The following is a 14,965-nucleotide window of genomic DNA, read 5'->3' as shown; positions in this document are numbered from 1 at the left end:
CTTTCATATAGCAATTTAGTTTTTGTGTCGACGGGTACCTGGCTCTTGGCTTATCGGAAGAGTTCTCGGGAGATACTCTGCTTGGTGGTCTCTGGTGGTGTGTAGTTGGAGCTGGGTTTTCTGGGCTATAGCGGTTAGGGGGTTTAACTCGACCTACAACACCTCCCATACCAGAGCTCTGGAATGTGGAGGAGAGTGAAGAGGAGGATGAAGAGGATGGCAGCGAACTGGATGATGGAGGAGGATCCTGGCTCTTGGCAAAGTCTTGTGTAATAATGTGCTGTGAGAGAAAGAGAGAGAAAGTGAGGGCAATGAAGTGAATGACATGTGACATAAGCATCAGAAGTAGGAGTGCAACTTACTGAAATGTGGTCAGCGAGGGTCATGATGCGGTGTGTTTTTGGGACGGGCCCATAACCGTCTGCTTGTGAGGAGGGGGGCTGGTGGGGTGCAGAAGGTCCTGAATCTCCTGACTGCCTGTACTGGCTAATGTTAAACCTCATTCCTACAGAACACAAGATCAGGTCAAAGAACTGACAGAAATGACACGAGTAAATCTCACGAAAAATATTTTTCAAAGATATTTTTATATCAAAGATAATTTGTATTTATTTATTTATTATTAATTCCAATTATTATTAATCATTACCGTAAGAGCATTTTTTTATTGAAACAGAGTAAAAAAATCAAATGATTTTTGAAGGCAGTATACAAGAAATAAAACCACAATCAATTAATGTTCCTTAATAGCTTTAGTTATTTTTTTTATGCATTATAAAAATAGGATTGAGATTTTCTTTGAGAAAATGTGAATGTGGCCGTAAAATGTCTGTCACAAAAAAAATAGTGTTGCAATGCAAAAAATCTTCTAAAAAGTACTAACAAATTCTAATATAAGCTTAATTTGCAAAAAATATTTTTTTCTTCGTTTTTTGATGGTATGATATAACCTGTATATGTTCCTAAAATATTTCATGAGATTCACCCCATCTTGATTAAAACACGCTCAGTTTCCGGGCTTGTGGATGCATCAGGGCTTTGAAGTCTCACCTGTGGGTGGCTGAGAGCTCTTTTCTGATGGGAAAGGTCCTTCATTCTTGTCTTCTCTCAGGGCTGGAGAGTTAGCAGGGCTGATCACCTCAATTCCCCCCGGAGCGTCATAACGACTGGATGAAACTGAAGGACATGCAAACATGCTGTTATAGCCTTGTAAGTAAATAAAGCTTGTTTGTTAGTGAGAGAGGGTGTGCCATCTACACCTTTAGCACACTGTTTTCAACCTACTTCCAAATACACCCCCCTGAGGGGTATTGCTACTGTGGTACCACCATCAAAACGAACAGAAATGCATCAAAAGGCACATAATATGTTATAAATAAACTCTGTTGTTATAATTAAAATCTGTTAATATCTATGTGAATATTTTAAGCTGAAGTGTGTTTTGGCACCACCATGCCCATGTGGCATAAAAACTGAGTAGATTACAAAGTAGTTGGCACTGAAGCATCCTTCTAGCAGACTTTATAGTAAGAAAGAGAACAAATTTCATTCCCGTGCTAAGAACTACACTCCCTATCATGGAATTACCCTGTCAAATCTGAGGTCAGAGGTTTGTCACTGTTATCAGTCTCAATTCCAGCTGGATCACAGGTTGTGCTTTCTAGGTTTCCTAAGACTATTAGGTCTCATGGCCTCAATGGCACTGGTCATCCCATTAGGTCCTGTTAATGCCTTCTGTTAGTAAATCCCTAAGTTCATGCCTTGTATTTGTCTCACAAGTTGTCTAATTTCTTGAATCATTCTTTTGCCTCTGAGCATGATATAAAGATGTCTATGACCTTGTGCTCAACTATCACAAATCTAGCTTATGGTGAGACTCTGTTGAAGTGACTGCGGCAATTGCTTCCTGTTTACTCTGCTTTGTAGTATGTACATTACTTTTAAACGTTGAAAAGTTTGGGGTTGGTAAGAATTTTGTTTTTGAAATAAATTAATACTTTTATTTAGCAAGGATACATTAAATGGATCAAAACACTGTAAAGGCATGTATAATGTTACAACATATTTCTATGTCCAATAAATGCTGTTTTGAACTTTATCAAAGAATCCTGTTTCACGGTTTCCAGAAAAACATTAGGCATCCCAACTGTTTTCAACATCGATAATAATAAGAAATGTTTCTTGAGCAGCAAATAATCATATTATAATTATTTCTGAAGGATCACATAAGAGACTTCTGTCAAAAACATTTACAAATATTATTGATCCCAAACTTTTGAACGTTAGAGTAAATTTGAGTTATGAACTGTGAAGTGTTACGTGACTACTGGTTTCAATAAATTGATTATCATTATTACACAAAATTAATTATAATTAAACTTTGTCTATCTGATGACACTCACTGCTGCTGGAGGAGTCAGAGCTCTGTGAGCCTCTCTCACGGGAATCCTTGTCTGGGGCAATCTGGCGTGTGATGATGACATCAATGAAGTTTGCAGCAGTTATGGTGGTCTTCCCATGCGTGCGCAGCTCCTCCTCCATGCGTGACTTCGTGGGTGGGGCTTTCTCTTTGCTCCCTGCAGCTCCTCCACCCTCTGCATACACAGGATGGGAAGGTTTCCCACCAGGAAGTGACACGTCCCCATATGGCGATTGCATGGAACGACGCTCCACCTCCTGTGACTCCTGTGCTGCCCGCCGTGATGACATCATGTCATCATCCCGGGAGCTACTGTTATTATGCTTGCTCTCCTTGACTTTAGCAACATCCATCTGCGGGGCAGAGGCAGCAGCGTCCACTAGGGCGGCGAGGGCGTCAGCTGCATTGTTGTATCGGGAGTTGGCCTGAGCTGCAGATGCTTGTGAGGGCATTTGCCTGGACAAGCAAAAGTTGCACGGTTAATAGAGAAAAACTAATTTTATAATCTACAAATCAACAATTACATAAAAAATAAGAACAAAAAATGTAATAATAAAAACAAATACAATATAAATTATTTAAATATATAATAAAAAATATATAAAAGCTCATACAAATTAACATACTAATAATATAATAAAAAACTACATAAGCTTATATTACAAGTTATTGCAATCATATCATTTATTTATAAAGCACATTACAACTGCACATGCAGACCAAAGTGCTGTACAATCACCATGCAAACAATAAAACAAAAAACAAAACAAAATGAACCATTAAGTAGCACTTAAAAACAGCCACTCGAGTGAGGCCAAAATTGGAGAGATATAATCACTCTTGTAAGCACACAAACGCAGCCAGGCCGGCGTGTTTGGAATTCATTTCAATTATAAAATAGAAGCCTGACAGGACACTACATAAAGACAAGAGTGAATAAAAAACTAAACAATTATCTTCTGGTTTCAAAGGAAGATAAATTTGTGTATTGTCGGCATAAAAGTGCCATATTTAAAAAAAAAAATAATAATAAGATAAATAATCAAGCCCAGAGGAAGCATATACAAAAGGAATAAAATAGGCTCAATAACAGAACCCTGAGGTACCCCACAGGTAATAGGTGCTGATAATGAAAATGTACCAAGCTTCACCAAACATTATCTGTTCTCTAGATAAGGAATGAACCACTTCAAAACCAACCAAATGTAAAAATCTGGGCTGCAGAGTTACCCGAATCTGATTATGTGACGGTCATTCACGACTCGTAAAAAAATGCAGATTTCTGTGCTGTGACCCGCCCTAAAACCTGATCAAAATTGGTTTTAACCCTCATTCTTCCCTAAAAACGACATTAACTGTTCAAGAACTACCTTTAAAAAAAAAATTAAGATGCAAGGTAGCTTTGAAATGGGCCGATAGATCTCCAATTCTCCAATAAAAGTTAATAAGTTAATATAATACAAAAAAGTGAATGTGTGCATAATACATTTTAGTAATGAACTAATTTATTAGGCTGATGTCATGAATAGTGTGTATTACTCACATGAGTGGGGTAATGACGCTCTTAGTGTTGGTGCCCTGGAAGATGCTCGGCCGCTGCTGGAGGACGCCCTCCTGTGATCGCACAGAGGGTGAGGTGGAACGCAGGGAACTACGGCTGCCTGGTCGGCCAGGCTGTTCAGGACCTGCAACATAAACAGTGATAAGTCCTGAGAAAACTGGCAGAATAGCTAAGTTTGTTAAGATGGAGCAGAATGGATTATTATTGGTGCCATTATTTCCTTCTATATGTCAATTATTCTTACCTCCACGCATATATTCTACTGCGGCACGTTCCCGTTCTCTCTGATCTCTCTCTCTGTCTCGCTCCCGTTCTCTTTCCCTCTCCCTCTCACGTTCCTTCTCTCGCTCCCTCTCCACAATGGCTGCATTGGCACTATGATGGGCAGGATGTCCTGTGGGGAGTGAAAAACAGGCAACACATAAAAAACAAACAGGGGTTACAATCAAACGGGCCCTTCACATTTGCTGTAGTTTGATGGGGCCAGCTGTGTTACTGTAAGGGATAGAAGACAGATTCATGATTTCAGTGATGCGAAATTATTGTGTGGATATATAAATGCATATAAATAACTCTGGCATTATCTATTCCAGTGGTTCCCAAACTTTTTAGAGTGGTCTACCTCGAAGCATTTAATATCCTTCTGCATACCCTCTCTTCCACTTACACTGCTGTCACACTTTTCCCATTAAGGTACAATATTTGCCCCCTTAAATTGATTTTCAAGTGCATTTTTTATGAAGACAAAGTTTTTCTAACCCTATAAAATGTATGTGTCATGTTTGTCAAATTCGGAAAATTCCATTAATTTAATAAATTTATAGCTTTATTTATTATAACTAAATCAATCATTTCTATCAAATGAAATCAACAAAAGCCATCTTTCCACTGCAGTGGCAACAAGCTACATCTAGATGTATTTACACAGTTTAATGCTGCTCAGAGGTGGCCTGAATGCAATTACAATATCTCATAACATTATTTATGCCAATGTTTTAAAAATGTTCAATAGAGAAATATGAAATGGTAAAAACGAAGTGATAATTTTAAATATTAAACTAAAGTAAGCTACTGTCTCGATGAGCGAGTCATCGAGTCATTCATTCAGTAATGAAGCAAGTGGCTATGGTTATGAATGGGTCATTAAATAATTCGTAACGAAACATTGAAGTGTTGGAGAAGCACAGCAGTTCTGCTGTGGCTTTCATTGGAACTATTATTTTGTTGCAAAATAGAGCAAACAATATTGACAATACTATTTACAATGTATGTCACTTTATATTACCTTTTTGTTTCTTGAACTGTTGTATAAATTCAATGTAACATTTGCAATCGTGGGTATATTTGGGAAAAATGCATTCTTGCTCGTATAATATGTGATCAACATTAAAAACAAGAACTCACACAGGGTATGTTTCTGTATTGAAGAGAGTTTGAGTCTTTATGTACTCTCTGTGTCTATACTTGTTCTTCATTCTAGTAAGAGCTAAATCCCCACTTTTGCAAAAGTACATTGTCGAGAATTACTGTAATGTAGTGCGATTTGCTAAGGCAGATACTCTGTATGCAATTATCATATGCACAGTGCTTGTGTGGATGCAGTCAATTTTGACCACAAAAGATGAGGTGATTTGATTGGATGTCATGTATTTTATCTTTTAGAGCACTACCATTTTCCTATTTTTATACTAGGTGCACCATTTTAGTTTTAATGTTATTTTAATGTGGGGTAAAATTAAATGAATGGCAAAACAGCATTTTGTTTGCGCACTCCTTCGGTCACTTCAAGTATACCAGTTTGGGAACCACTGATCACTGATGAATACTGATGAAGTATTTTATCCCTTTTCCACAGAAATGGTGCTGATTCCTGTGGGTGGGCGGAGAAACAATGACATAACTAACAATTTAACTACAAAACCTGCTCATAAACAAACATGCTTCATCATTGTTGACCCTGACTAAACGTCAGAGAGAATCCTCACGCTCATAGGCTGCTGCCTCTGTAGATACGCGAGTAGCGTAGTGTTGTTTGATGATGCGAAGAGTGAAAATGAAAAAACTAAACTAGTAACACTGGTATCGTGCTTTACCAAGTAAGACAACAGGAGAATCAGCACCTGTAGGGCCGAGGAAACAAAAAAAAACTCTGACAAGACAAAAAAACGACTGTAAACATTTATACAGCATTCACAAGGTGGAAAGATTTGATGACAGAGAAAATCCTGAGTAAAGATGCCAAAGAAGAAGAAAAAAAAAATAGATTGATTTATTATTAAAGGAAAAACAGGTATTTGTATGTACCGTATGCACTCTGTATGTAAAGATATGGACAAAGCACATGGAATGTTGCAGTACAACACTGACACAGACTGAGATTCAAGGAGCCATGAAATGGTTCTAAAAGCATATTCACACAGAGAGCAAATATATCTAGCAATTACTTTTTGTGATTACGTTCTCAGTGTGAATAGATGTTTAGACTGTTAAGGTCTACTTACCTCCAGACCACCTGCATTCCCAAGACAAGCTTTAAATATGACACAACTGAGGCCACATTTGCCTACACTGCATGCACAGGTGGGCAGGTGCAGGCAGATTCTCAGGGGAGGTAGATGTAGGGAAGTACTTGCAGCAATTGGGAGTTTGACACTTTCGTTGCCTTTTTATTTCCGACTAACATCCTACATATTTCTACGTACATCTTAAGATACAATTTGTTCTAGAACATATCATGCAGACAATGGTACCAGCAGTTCTCTTCGTTCTTTGTAAATGTTAATAAGCTCAACCTTACCCCTCAAAATGGTACAAAATGTGTGTCAGCACCCACATAATTCAGCAGGAAGCCTGCAAAGTTCATTAAACTGATCTGAAATCCAAGGTCCAATTCCAAGCGGGTGTGATATTAGTTTCCAATCTTGGGTAATTTGATAATTACGGGTTGTACAGACGTCACTACTTCTAACATTCAGGTTCAGACGGGTTAAACATTTTTTTGGAATCGGGTCAGTTGGACTCTGGACTAATTTTAATCAGGTCTGTCTGGGGCTGTGTTTTTCCTTAAAAAAAAAAAAAAGTATTTATGCACGTCAGGTTCAGGCAAGAAGTGATTCAGTCAGGTACAGATTTTTAGGACTCGTGCTGTTTTGTGTATTTTTATAGCCTGACGTCGTCATACTCAGATTCTAGTCAGAATGTGAGTCTGATACTGCTCCATTGGGCTGTGATTATGGGGCGTGTTTCAACCGAACCAGGAAGGAAAATGCCTCTGCACTCAATTGGACAGACCTACAACCAATCAGAGCAACGGAGTAAGTGACGTATGTTTTTCATTCATGTTTCTGATCGACAAATGCCTTGATCGCGGTTCTCTGTTCCTCTTTTAAAATTAATGCACTGTCGATATCTTCTATAACAGACGCAATGGCGGAATCTACACATAATGTTTTATAAACAATCAATCCAAGCAACTTGTCATCAAACAATTACCGTCTACGGTCTACACTATCAGCATGAGAGGAAGCATATATTTATTCACTCTGGAACTCACCTAACATTCCTTGACAGTTTTCAGCATCCCTCCACTCACTCTCGGCTTGTTCTTCCACAGCCTGGAATACGGGGGGAGTAGCCTACTCTGGGTTCGGGCCGAATACCAAGCCCGGAGCCCTCTCCTCGGACAGCACGCCAAATATGCATTTATTCTATCTGACTTATTTGTAAGTGTGAACTCGTGAAATCTCAATTCTCCAGCGGCAGTCATCTTTGTTGTAAACGAATTCAAGCCAAGCGCTCGTTGATGACGTGGATGATTACGTTACCGTTGCTCATCTGTCCATCATCGTATAAAGCCCGCCCTGACAATTTGATTGGTCCGAACAATTTTTGTTCGGGCATAATAGCTCCTAAACGGATCGAGTCCAGACCGAACTTCCCGACCTAAAAAATGTGTGGGCGGGGCTAAGTTCGGCTGGCATCCAGGCTAGTATTTTTACACAGTCATCACAATCAATTCAGACCAACTCACAAATCAGGTGAAATGTACTTATTTTTGCCGTGACACTGTAGATTTAGTAGTAGCGCACTGACACCATAGTGGTGTAGAAAACGGCTGCAGTTAGTTTTAGGTGAAAGAAAGCATCTTTAATAAAAGAGCAGCAGCGAAGGGGCGAGTTTCTAAAGTACCACCACCACCAGGACTAGATGGGGAAGTTCAGGTGTTGGATAGGAGAGGAGGGGTGGGATCCTCACCTGGAGATATGGAGGCAGGGTTGAATGCCCTAGGAGGGAAAGGGGTCTGAGGTCCAGGGATGTAGTTGATGCGGTCCAGGGAGGGGGAACCTGCCCCCCCAGGGTGAGGTAACAGGATGGTAGGTGGCATCTGGGCTAGATCAATTATTCCTTTTACAGACAGAAGCAAAGGGCCAGAGGGTGAGCATCCACAACCAATCAGCTTCAACTTTACTTAAAGAGCCAACACCCTCTACTGATCTTCTAGAAGCATCTTATGACTGAAACACTAGAAGAATTTTAAAAATTTGAATGAGCTCATCAATAATGTATCAAAGGAGTTCAAATTACAATAACAGGATACGTCAGGGCTGAAAGCTGGTTTCCACAAGCTTTTCACTCTAAGCAAATTAACTAGCAACATGAAGCAATCTATTTAGTAAATTTAGACAGCAGTACCTGCTAAGGGTCTGAGGGTCAAACTCCTTCAGAATCTGCTCTATTATTAAGAAACTTCTTATCATTTTATGCAAAATAATGTCACATCAAAACCAGGTCAAAGTTTAACAGGTAACCTTGTTTCTGGAGATGTTACAATATGATGCAGAGTGAACATATGTAACTAGAAAAAAAGCCCCAGCCCTGGATTTAACAATCGAATTGAACTCAATGAATTGACAGCGTGCAAATAGAATTTGTTTAAGGGTCATTTGCTTCTGATGGTCTGGAAAAGGTTGCCACTAGTTCACACAAACACAATATCTACAGACTACATTCTTCCTTTGATCCCTTCATTCACTGTCACAAACACACATACACACACTTAGACAATCATGCCCCTTACCTCTAGCTGGTGGGTATGGGATGCCAATGGACGGTTCACGTGGTGACAGTCCCCTTGCAACATCAGGGAGTGGTATGACCCGCATCTGCTGCGAGGTGATGTAATCGTTCATAATGGTTTGCCGAGTGTTCTCCATGGTGTACAGTTGGTAAGTGTTGGGGTAACCTGTAGGCGACGGTTGCCGTTGGAACATGTACGCTGCTGAGATATACAGAGGAAAACAAGAACTAGAGGTAAAAAGACAGCTGTTCTTGTCTTGACGTCAATGGTGCGGATTTGCCACAGCAGAGTCGAGCAGGAAATGCTATTACCTAATGCATGAGAGTAGGTTGAAAAACCAAAACATGATGTTTACCAATGAGATGGGAGTAGTGCTTTTAAGAGAGAGTCATTACTTAGAACAATTAATTAATTTTGTGGGTGACGCATGAACTGTTTTTTGTGCAGGCCTGTTTGTGGTTTTTCAGAACAGAACTAATTCATAATTCACTAATTTTCCAGACCTAGGAAAAGCATAGCCACGTCTCATGCGTTCTGAGTCTGATTAAGTAATGCAGTTTAGAATGAGGTTACATCTTAGTCCAGGGATCAGATTTACAAAACAACTATGGTTGTACAATGTTTCGTATTTTGTAAAATACTTTTTAAAATGAAATCTTCATTGACATTAAAATGTTTGACATTCTAAATGAAATGTATAGGACCTTAATGTGAACAATTCACCCTTGCATGTTTAATTTTTTTTTAACCTCGTAATTTTTATATCAAACTATCATAACTGGATCATCAGATGAAGACGACAGACTTTTCTCTGGTGACCTATGCTGGACCCTAATCTAATTTGTTTTCATGACTCTGGCCCCTGGAAAGATCCCATAATGCCTTAAATTACCTGGGTCCAGGACTCTGTGGTGAAAGGCGAGGCTGGGGTCCAGGTGTGGCGCCAGGTGAGTCCGGTATACGTCTCCAGGTACCACAGGTCTGTGGTGAGGGTCAAAGGGGCTGTGAGAACCATGAGGGTCAGCCCCGGAAACAGGTGACTTGGCGGGAATACTGTCTCTCTGGGTTGGGGTCAGAGCGTTCTTCCTCTCGTGAGAAGCTGGTTTACCTGTTATTATACTTCCTATTCAAGAAAAAAAAAAATCAGCAAGATGACCTGTGAAACTGACTGCTAGACGTAATCTATAGGAGCAATAAAACGTTTTGAGTAAATAAAAAGAAGCCAAAATGACAGATGAGACATTCATACCCTCTTGCCCTCGCAGTAGGGGTGATCCTCTGGATATGGAGGTGCTGGTGTATGTAGGGGTTCTGCGTGCATTGCTGTCATCATACATGCCTGGACTGAGCTGAGCTTTTCCCACCTCTGTGTGTGTGGAGCGCAGGACAGACGTAGAGTTTGTGTGTCGGACGCGCTCGGATGCCTTTACATCTTCGTACTTGGCCCTCTCGCGCTCGGCCGCCTCGATGGCAGAGTGTGAGATCTTCACTGGGCTTGTGATCAGAGATTTAACATTGTGCTTGATGGCCGACGGGTTCACAGTACTGCTCTCATACTTCAGAGGAATACCCTGCATAGATGTGGAAAACAAAACAATGCATGGTGAGAAAATTAGAGGGAGATGAAGAGAAACTGTTCTCTTAAGACATTCAAAGCCATCTTCCTTTTGACTGATCTGAATGTGATATGAATGTATTTTTTATGTTTTTTTAAATAAGTCTCCTATGCTCACCAAGGCTGCATTTATTTGATCAAAAATACAGAAAAAAAAACAGTAATATTGTGAAATATGATTAAAATTTTAACACCAATTTTAATATACATTAAAATATAATTTATTTCTGTGATGCAAAGCTGCATTTTCAACAGTCATTACTCAAGTCTTCAGTGTCACATGATCCTTTATTATTCTAATATGCTGATTTATTATCAATGTTGGAAACAGCTGTGCAGCTTAATTTTTTTTATAACCTGTGATACTTTTTTCAGGACTCTTTGGTGAATAAAAAGTTTAAAAAAGAACAGCCTTTATTTAAAACAGAAATCTTTTGTAACAATATACACTACCGTTCAAAAAGGGTCAGTCAATTTTCTTATTTTATTTTTGAAAGAAATGAATACTTTTATTCAGCAAGGATGTTAAATTGATAAAAAGTAATAGTAAAGATTTATATTGTTAGAAAATCACAGGTTCCAAAAAATATTAGGCTAAGTAGTGCAACTGTTTCCAACACTAATAAAAAACAATTATCAAATCAGCATATAAGAATAATTTCTAAAGGCTCATGTGACACTGAGGACTGGAGTAATGATGATGAAAATTCAGCTCTGCATCACAGAAATAAATAATATTTTAAAGAATATTCAAATAGAAAACCATTATTTTAAATTGCAATAAAATTTCACAATACAGTTTTTTTCTGTATTTTTAATCAAATAAATGCAGGCTTGATGAACATAAGAGACTTATTTCAAAAACATAAAAAATAATGTTTCCAAACTTTTGACCAGTACTGTACATTTCAGTGTGGGAAACAATAAAAACCTAAAATCTTGTACCTGAGCAATGGGTCCTTCCAGAACAGGAGTTTTGCGGTCTTGGGTCTCCTTACGAGGAATCTCATGAATTGAGCGGCCCGTCGCCTTTATGGTGTTCACCCCCTCGTATGGTTTACCTTTCGTGATGCCTCCCTCAAAAGAGCGTATGGGTGGACTTTCCCTCTTGATCTGTTTACCGTACTTGGAGGCCTCATCATAGACTTCAGCAGATGTTCTTGGAGTTCCTGAAACACAGGGAGAGATAATTTAGAAATTCCCTTAAAATTTGTATATATATTATACATATATATACATATATATTTGTATATAAAAATAATAATAATTAATATTAATGAAAAGTTTTCTCCTGTATTTGTTTGTTTTAGCTGTCCGAAATATTTAGCATTTAAAGCAAAAGCCTAAGTTGGAACAGCATTATTATTTGAAATCCTTTATATTAAACTAGTCTTTAACTATAAATATGTTTTATAAAATAATTACATATTTTCAGGATTGAAGGAAGTGTGGTGGGTCAGCATTACCTTGCATGATGGATCCTGCGAGTATGGATCGATCCTTAGACTCGTGTGGACTTTCTCTCGGCAATGCTCTGCTGATCAAACCTGGCAGAGAAAAATGTCTTTAAAAACCCCCATTGGCAAACATTCTCATTTCTTCAACTCTTGTGCTTCATTCTTCTCAGAAAAAGCACATGAAAACATGACTAACCTTCATAAGGTGCCGTCTCACGTGCTGGGTGTCCAGGGGACCCCTCCATGATGTCATATGTGCGCTTGAGATCGTGCCCCATCCGTGGGCTTCTAGTGCCCTCTCTAGGGTTCTTAATAGCTGTGGGAACATAAAGCGAGATGGATATATTATTATAATAAAATGAACTAAAAATATCAATAGGCCATGTAAAAAAGACTCCTGGTAAGCTCTGGCTGTGGTGCACCATAAAAATAGAAACTCTTGTCGCACAGTTAGCAAACATGTCATTTAGCCCTTGAAATGAAGCACTTCACCATCTGACTCCACTTGTGCTGTGGTGTGACTAGGGCCGGGCAATATAACATAAAAATGATCACTTTATAACTATAACTTTTTGACAATATTCGATATAATAGAAACCAAAAAGAATTTTAAAATCATATATCATCACAAATATAACATGAATAATATTAAATATCACCCAGTCCTACTGGGAAGCAGATTTGGTTCTGACCGTCAAAAGAGAGGATGTGTCCGCTTTTGCCTTCGTAGATGACGTGAGCTTTAGAATGGGCTTCAGCTCGGCTCTTCTCTGGGCCGCTCAGGTCCTCTGTGGCCAGTTTAGCAATAGTGCCTTTCAAGAGATCCGCTGCTACACTGGACTGAGTCAGGGCAGGAGTGCCCTAGAAAGAGCGAGCGTGAGAAATACTTCACAACTATAAATGAAAATTAAACAAATACTTACACAAAGGCCTATAATAAAAGGTACCTGCGTAATGGAGCCACCTCTATACGTCAAGCCCTCTGGGCCTTTTCCAGGTGGCCCTCTCATGTCCTGAATCTGAATGGGTCCTCCTGGGAGCAGAGGAGAGAAAGAAAAACACCGTTCAGTTAGTGTTTGAGTTTGTAGTCAAATGTTCTGGAGCTGCTTCTATTTCACATTCATGACAGGGGATTAACTCTTTGATTTTAGTCATTTTATTGTAGATTTCATCAACTCACCTCTGACTACTCCCTCATACTGAGCTCTGGATAAGAGACCCTCTGCCTGAGCGCTCTGTCCACGTGGAGAACACTCCTCTTGCTTAATATATGACACTTAACACACACACACAAACACAACCAGGTGTTTAGAGTACATATAGACCACATGAGGTTATCATAGCGAAACTCAACCACAAAAAGCAAGACTTGAAAGACTAGTTAAGCTGAGCTTGTATTTATACTCTCCGAACCCCTCGTTTGCCTCTCACCAGGTTTGGCAGGGTCTTGCTGTCTTGGCAAGCCGAGTGAGATCGATCCTGCTGTGGTCTTGACTACCTCCGGTACGTACACAGCATGTGTTTGAGACGGAAGGTATGTTCCTGGCGTTCCCTGAAGGGCATGGGTGGAAGAAGACAAGTCAGAGTGGAATACCAGGAAAACTCCTGATCCTCTGGCCTGATCCCATTATATGTAGGAAGCATTTAAACTTAGCAGAAGCACCACAAGTCTTAAATAACAACCAAGCTGAATATAGGAGCTGAATAAACAAATAAGGAATCACTATCATATATTTGTTTAATGAAAAAACAACAACCACCAAAAACTCTTACCTGTGAAATGGAGCCCCCCTGGATGAAGGAGGGCTTATCTGTAGGTTTGGAGGTGGGAATGAGAGGCGGAGGAGATGGAATATTGGGTGGCCTGTGGCGGGAAAACGTCATGCGGACATCTTGAGCTGCCTGGTTTGGTGCTGGCTGAAGAACTGTGAGAATAAAAAGATAAGAGAAACAAGGATTGAAAAGAGGCGGGCAAAAGAGGATCACTCCTCACTTATAGACCTTATTGTAGCCCCGCCCCTTTACAGCACTGCTTGTTGTCTTTTGTCTTCTGGTCTGTATTTTCACTGCGATCTTGCATATTTATGAATTAACGGCTCGTTTTAAAATCTTACCGTTCTACTGACATTTGTTAAGACATCTGCTTTAAACATTACAATCCTCATAATAACTTTCGTTAACTTTACATTAAGTAAATCCACTTCAAAAGCGAATTACTCCTGGACAGCGATGCCAAAGAAATATACAGAGCGACCGCAAAAACGGAAGTTCAAAGACAATATTCTCTGGCGAAAGTTTCTCTGGCGCATAAGGTCTATACTACGGGGATGTTGAATGCTTGAATCTGATTGGTTGACAAACGTTCTAATTTATTTTCAGGGAAACGCACGGCTAAATTAGTTCCAGGCAGGTCTTGACCGCATTACAGTTCCATATCACTTTATTTCAAAGGTCTTTACAACCCACAGAACTAAAACCCACAACGACACTGCCCGAGCAAATAAATATAGTAAACAATAGGATAAAAACAACAAATAATTTCAACGTTATTTGCCACAAAATTACGTTTTATTTATTAGTTATTATGGAAAAATGCATATTTCTTCCTCGCGCGCTCTCTCCAACTCAAACACACACATACATACAGTACGGACACACACTCGCGTGCCGTGTTGTCAGCACTGCTCTGACGACTTTATCAGTAAAATAGTTGAGTAAATTTAAAGCTACATGACGTTTCTCACTAGCGAGGTGCACTACAGATAAACGTAGTTTCGATATTAGTAAATGCTGGTGCTGAACACTGTTGAGAAACGCACAGTCTGAGCTAATTCAT

The 14,965-nt window shown here is 39.4% G+C and overlaps 1 protein-coding gene across 23 annotated transcripts in view; it reads right to left on the bottom strand.

Annotated features, from left to right (window-relative positions):
• Positions 1 to 14,965, bottom strand: part of ncor1 (nuclear receptor corepressor 1) — a 126,068-nt gene that overhangs the window by 7,467 nt on the left and 103,636 nt on the right. For 16 of the 23 annotated variants that reach the window (XM_084414955.1, XM_084414956.1, XM_084414973.1 and 13 more), the window contains 18 exons: positions 13,903 to 14,054; positions 13,561 to 13,681; positions 13,310 to 13,405; positions 13,077 to 13,162; positions 12,822 to 12,990; positions 12,326 to 12,445; positions 12,139 to 12,219; positions 11,618 to 11,841; positions 10,307 to 10,628; positions 9,950 to 10,180; positions 9,058 to 9,258; positions 8,235 to 8,384; positions 4,225 to 4,374; positions 3,963 to 4,104; positions 2,403 to 2,875; positions 1,051 to 1,176; positions 363 to 505; positions 39 to 280 (listed from right to left, as the gene is read on the bottom strand). In XM_084414955.1, the coding sequence (XP_084271081.1) occupies positions 39 to 280; positions 363 to 505; positions 1,051 to 1,176; positions 2,403 to 2,875; positions 3,963 to 4,104; positions 4,225 to 4,374; positions 8,235 to 8,384; positions 9,058 to 9,258; positions 9,950 to 10,180; positions 10,307 to 10,628; positions 11,618 to 11,841; positions 12,139 to 12,219; positions 12,326 to 12,445; positions 12,822 to 12,990; positions 13,077 to 13,162; positions 13,310 to 13,405; positions 13,561 to 13,681; positions 13,903 to 14,054 (3,229 nt within the window). The remainder of the gene's footprint in view (positions 1 to 38; positions 281 to 362; positions 506 to 1,050; positions 1,177 to 2,402; positions 2,876 to 3,962; positions 4,105 to 4,224; positions 4,375 to 8,234; positions 8,385 to 9,057; positions 9,259 to 9,949; positions 10,181 to 10,306; positions 10,629 to 11,617; positions 11,842 to 12,138; positions 12,220 to 12,325; positions 12,446 to 12,821; positions 12,991 to 13,076; positions 13,163 to 13,309; positions 13,406 to 13,560; positions 13,682 to 13,902; positions 14,055 to 14,965) is intronic. The other 7 variants (XM_084414971.1, XM_084414969.1, XM_084414970.1 and 4 more) reach the window with 3 other exon arrangements.

The sequence above is a fragment of the Rutilus rutilus genome, assembly GCF_951802725.1.
Source record: "Rutilus rutilus genome assembly, chromosome: 7".
Taxonomy (NCBI): Eukaryota; Metazoa; Chordata; class Actinopteri; order Cypriniformes; family Leuciscidae; genus Rutilus; species Rutilus rutilus.
The sequence above is the reverse complement of the archived record's forward strand: the minus strand, read 5'-3'. Positions and strand labels throughout refer to the sequence as shown.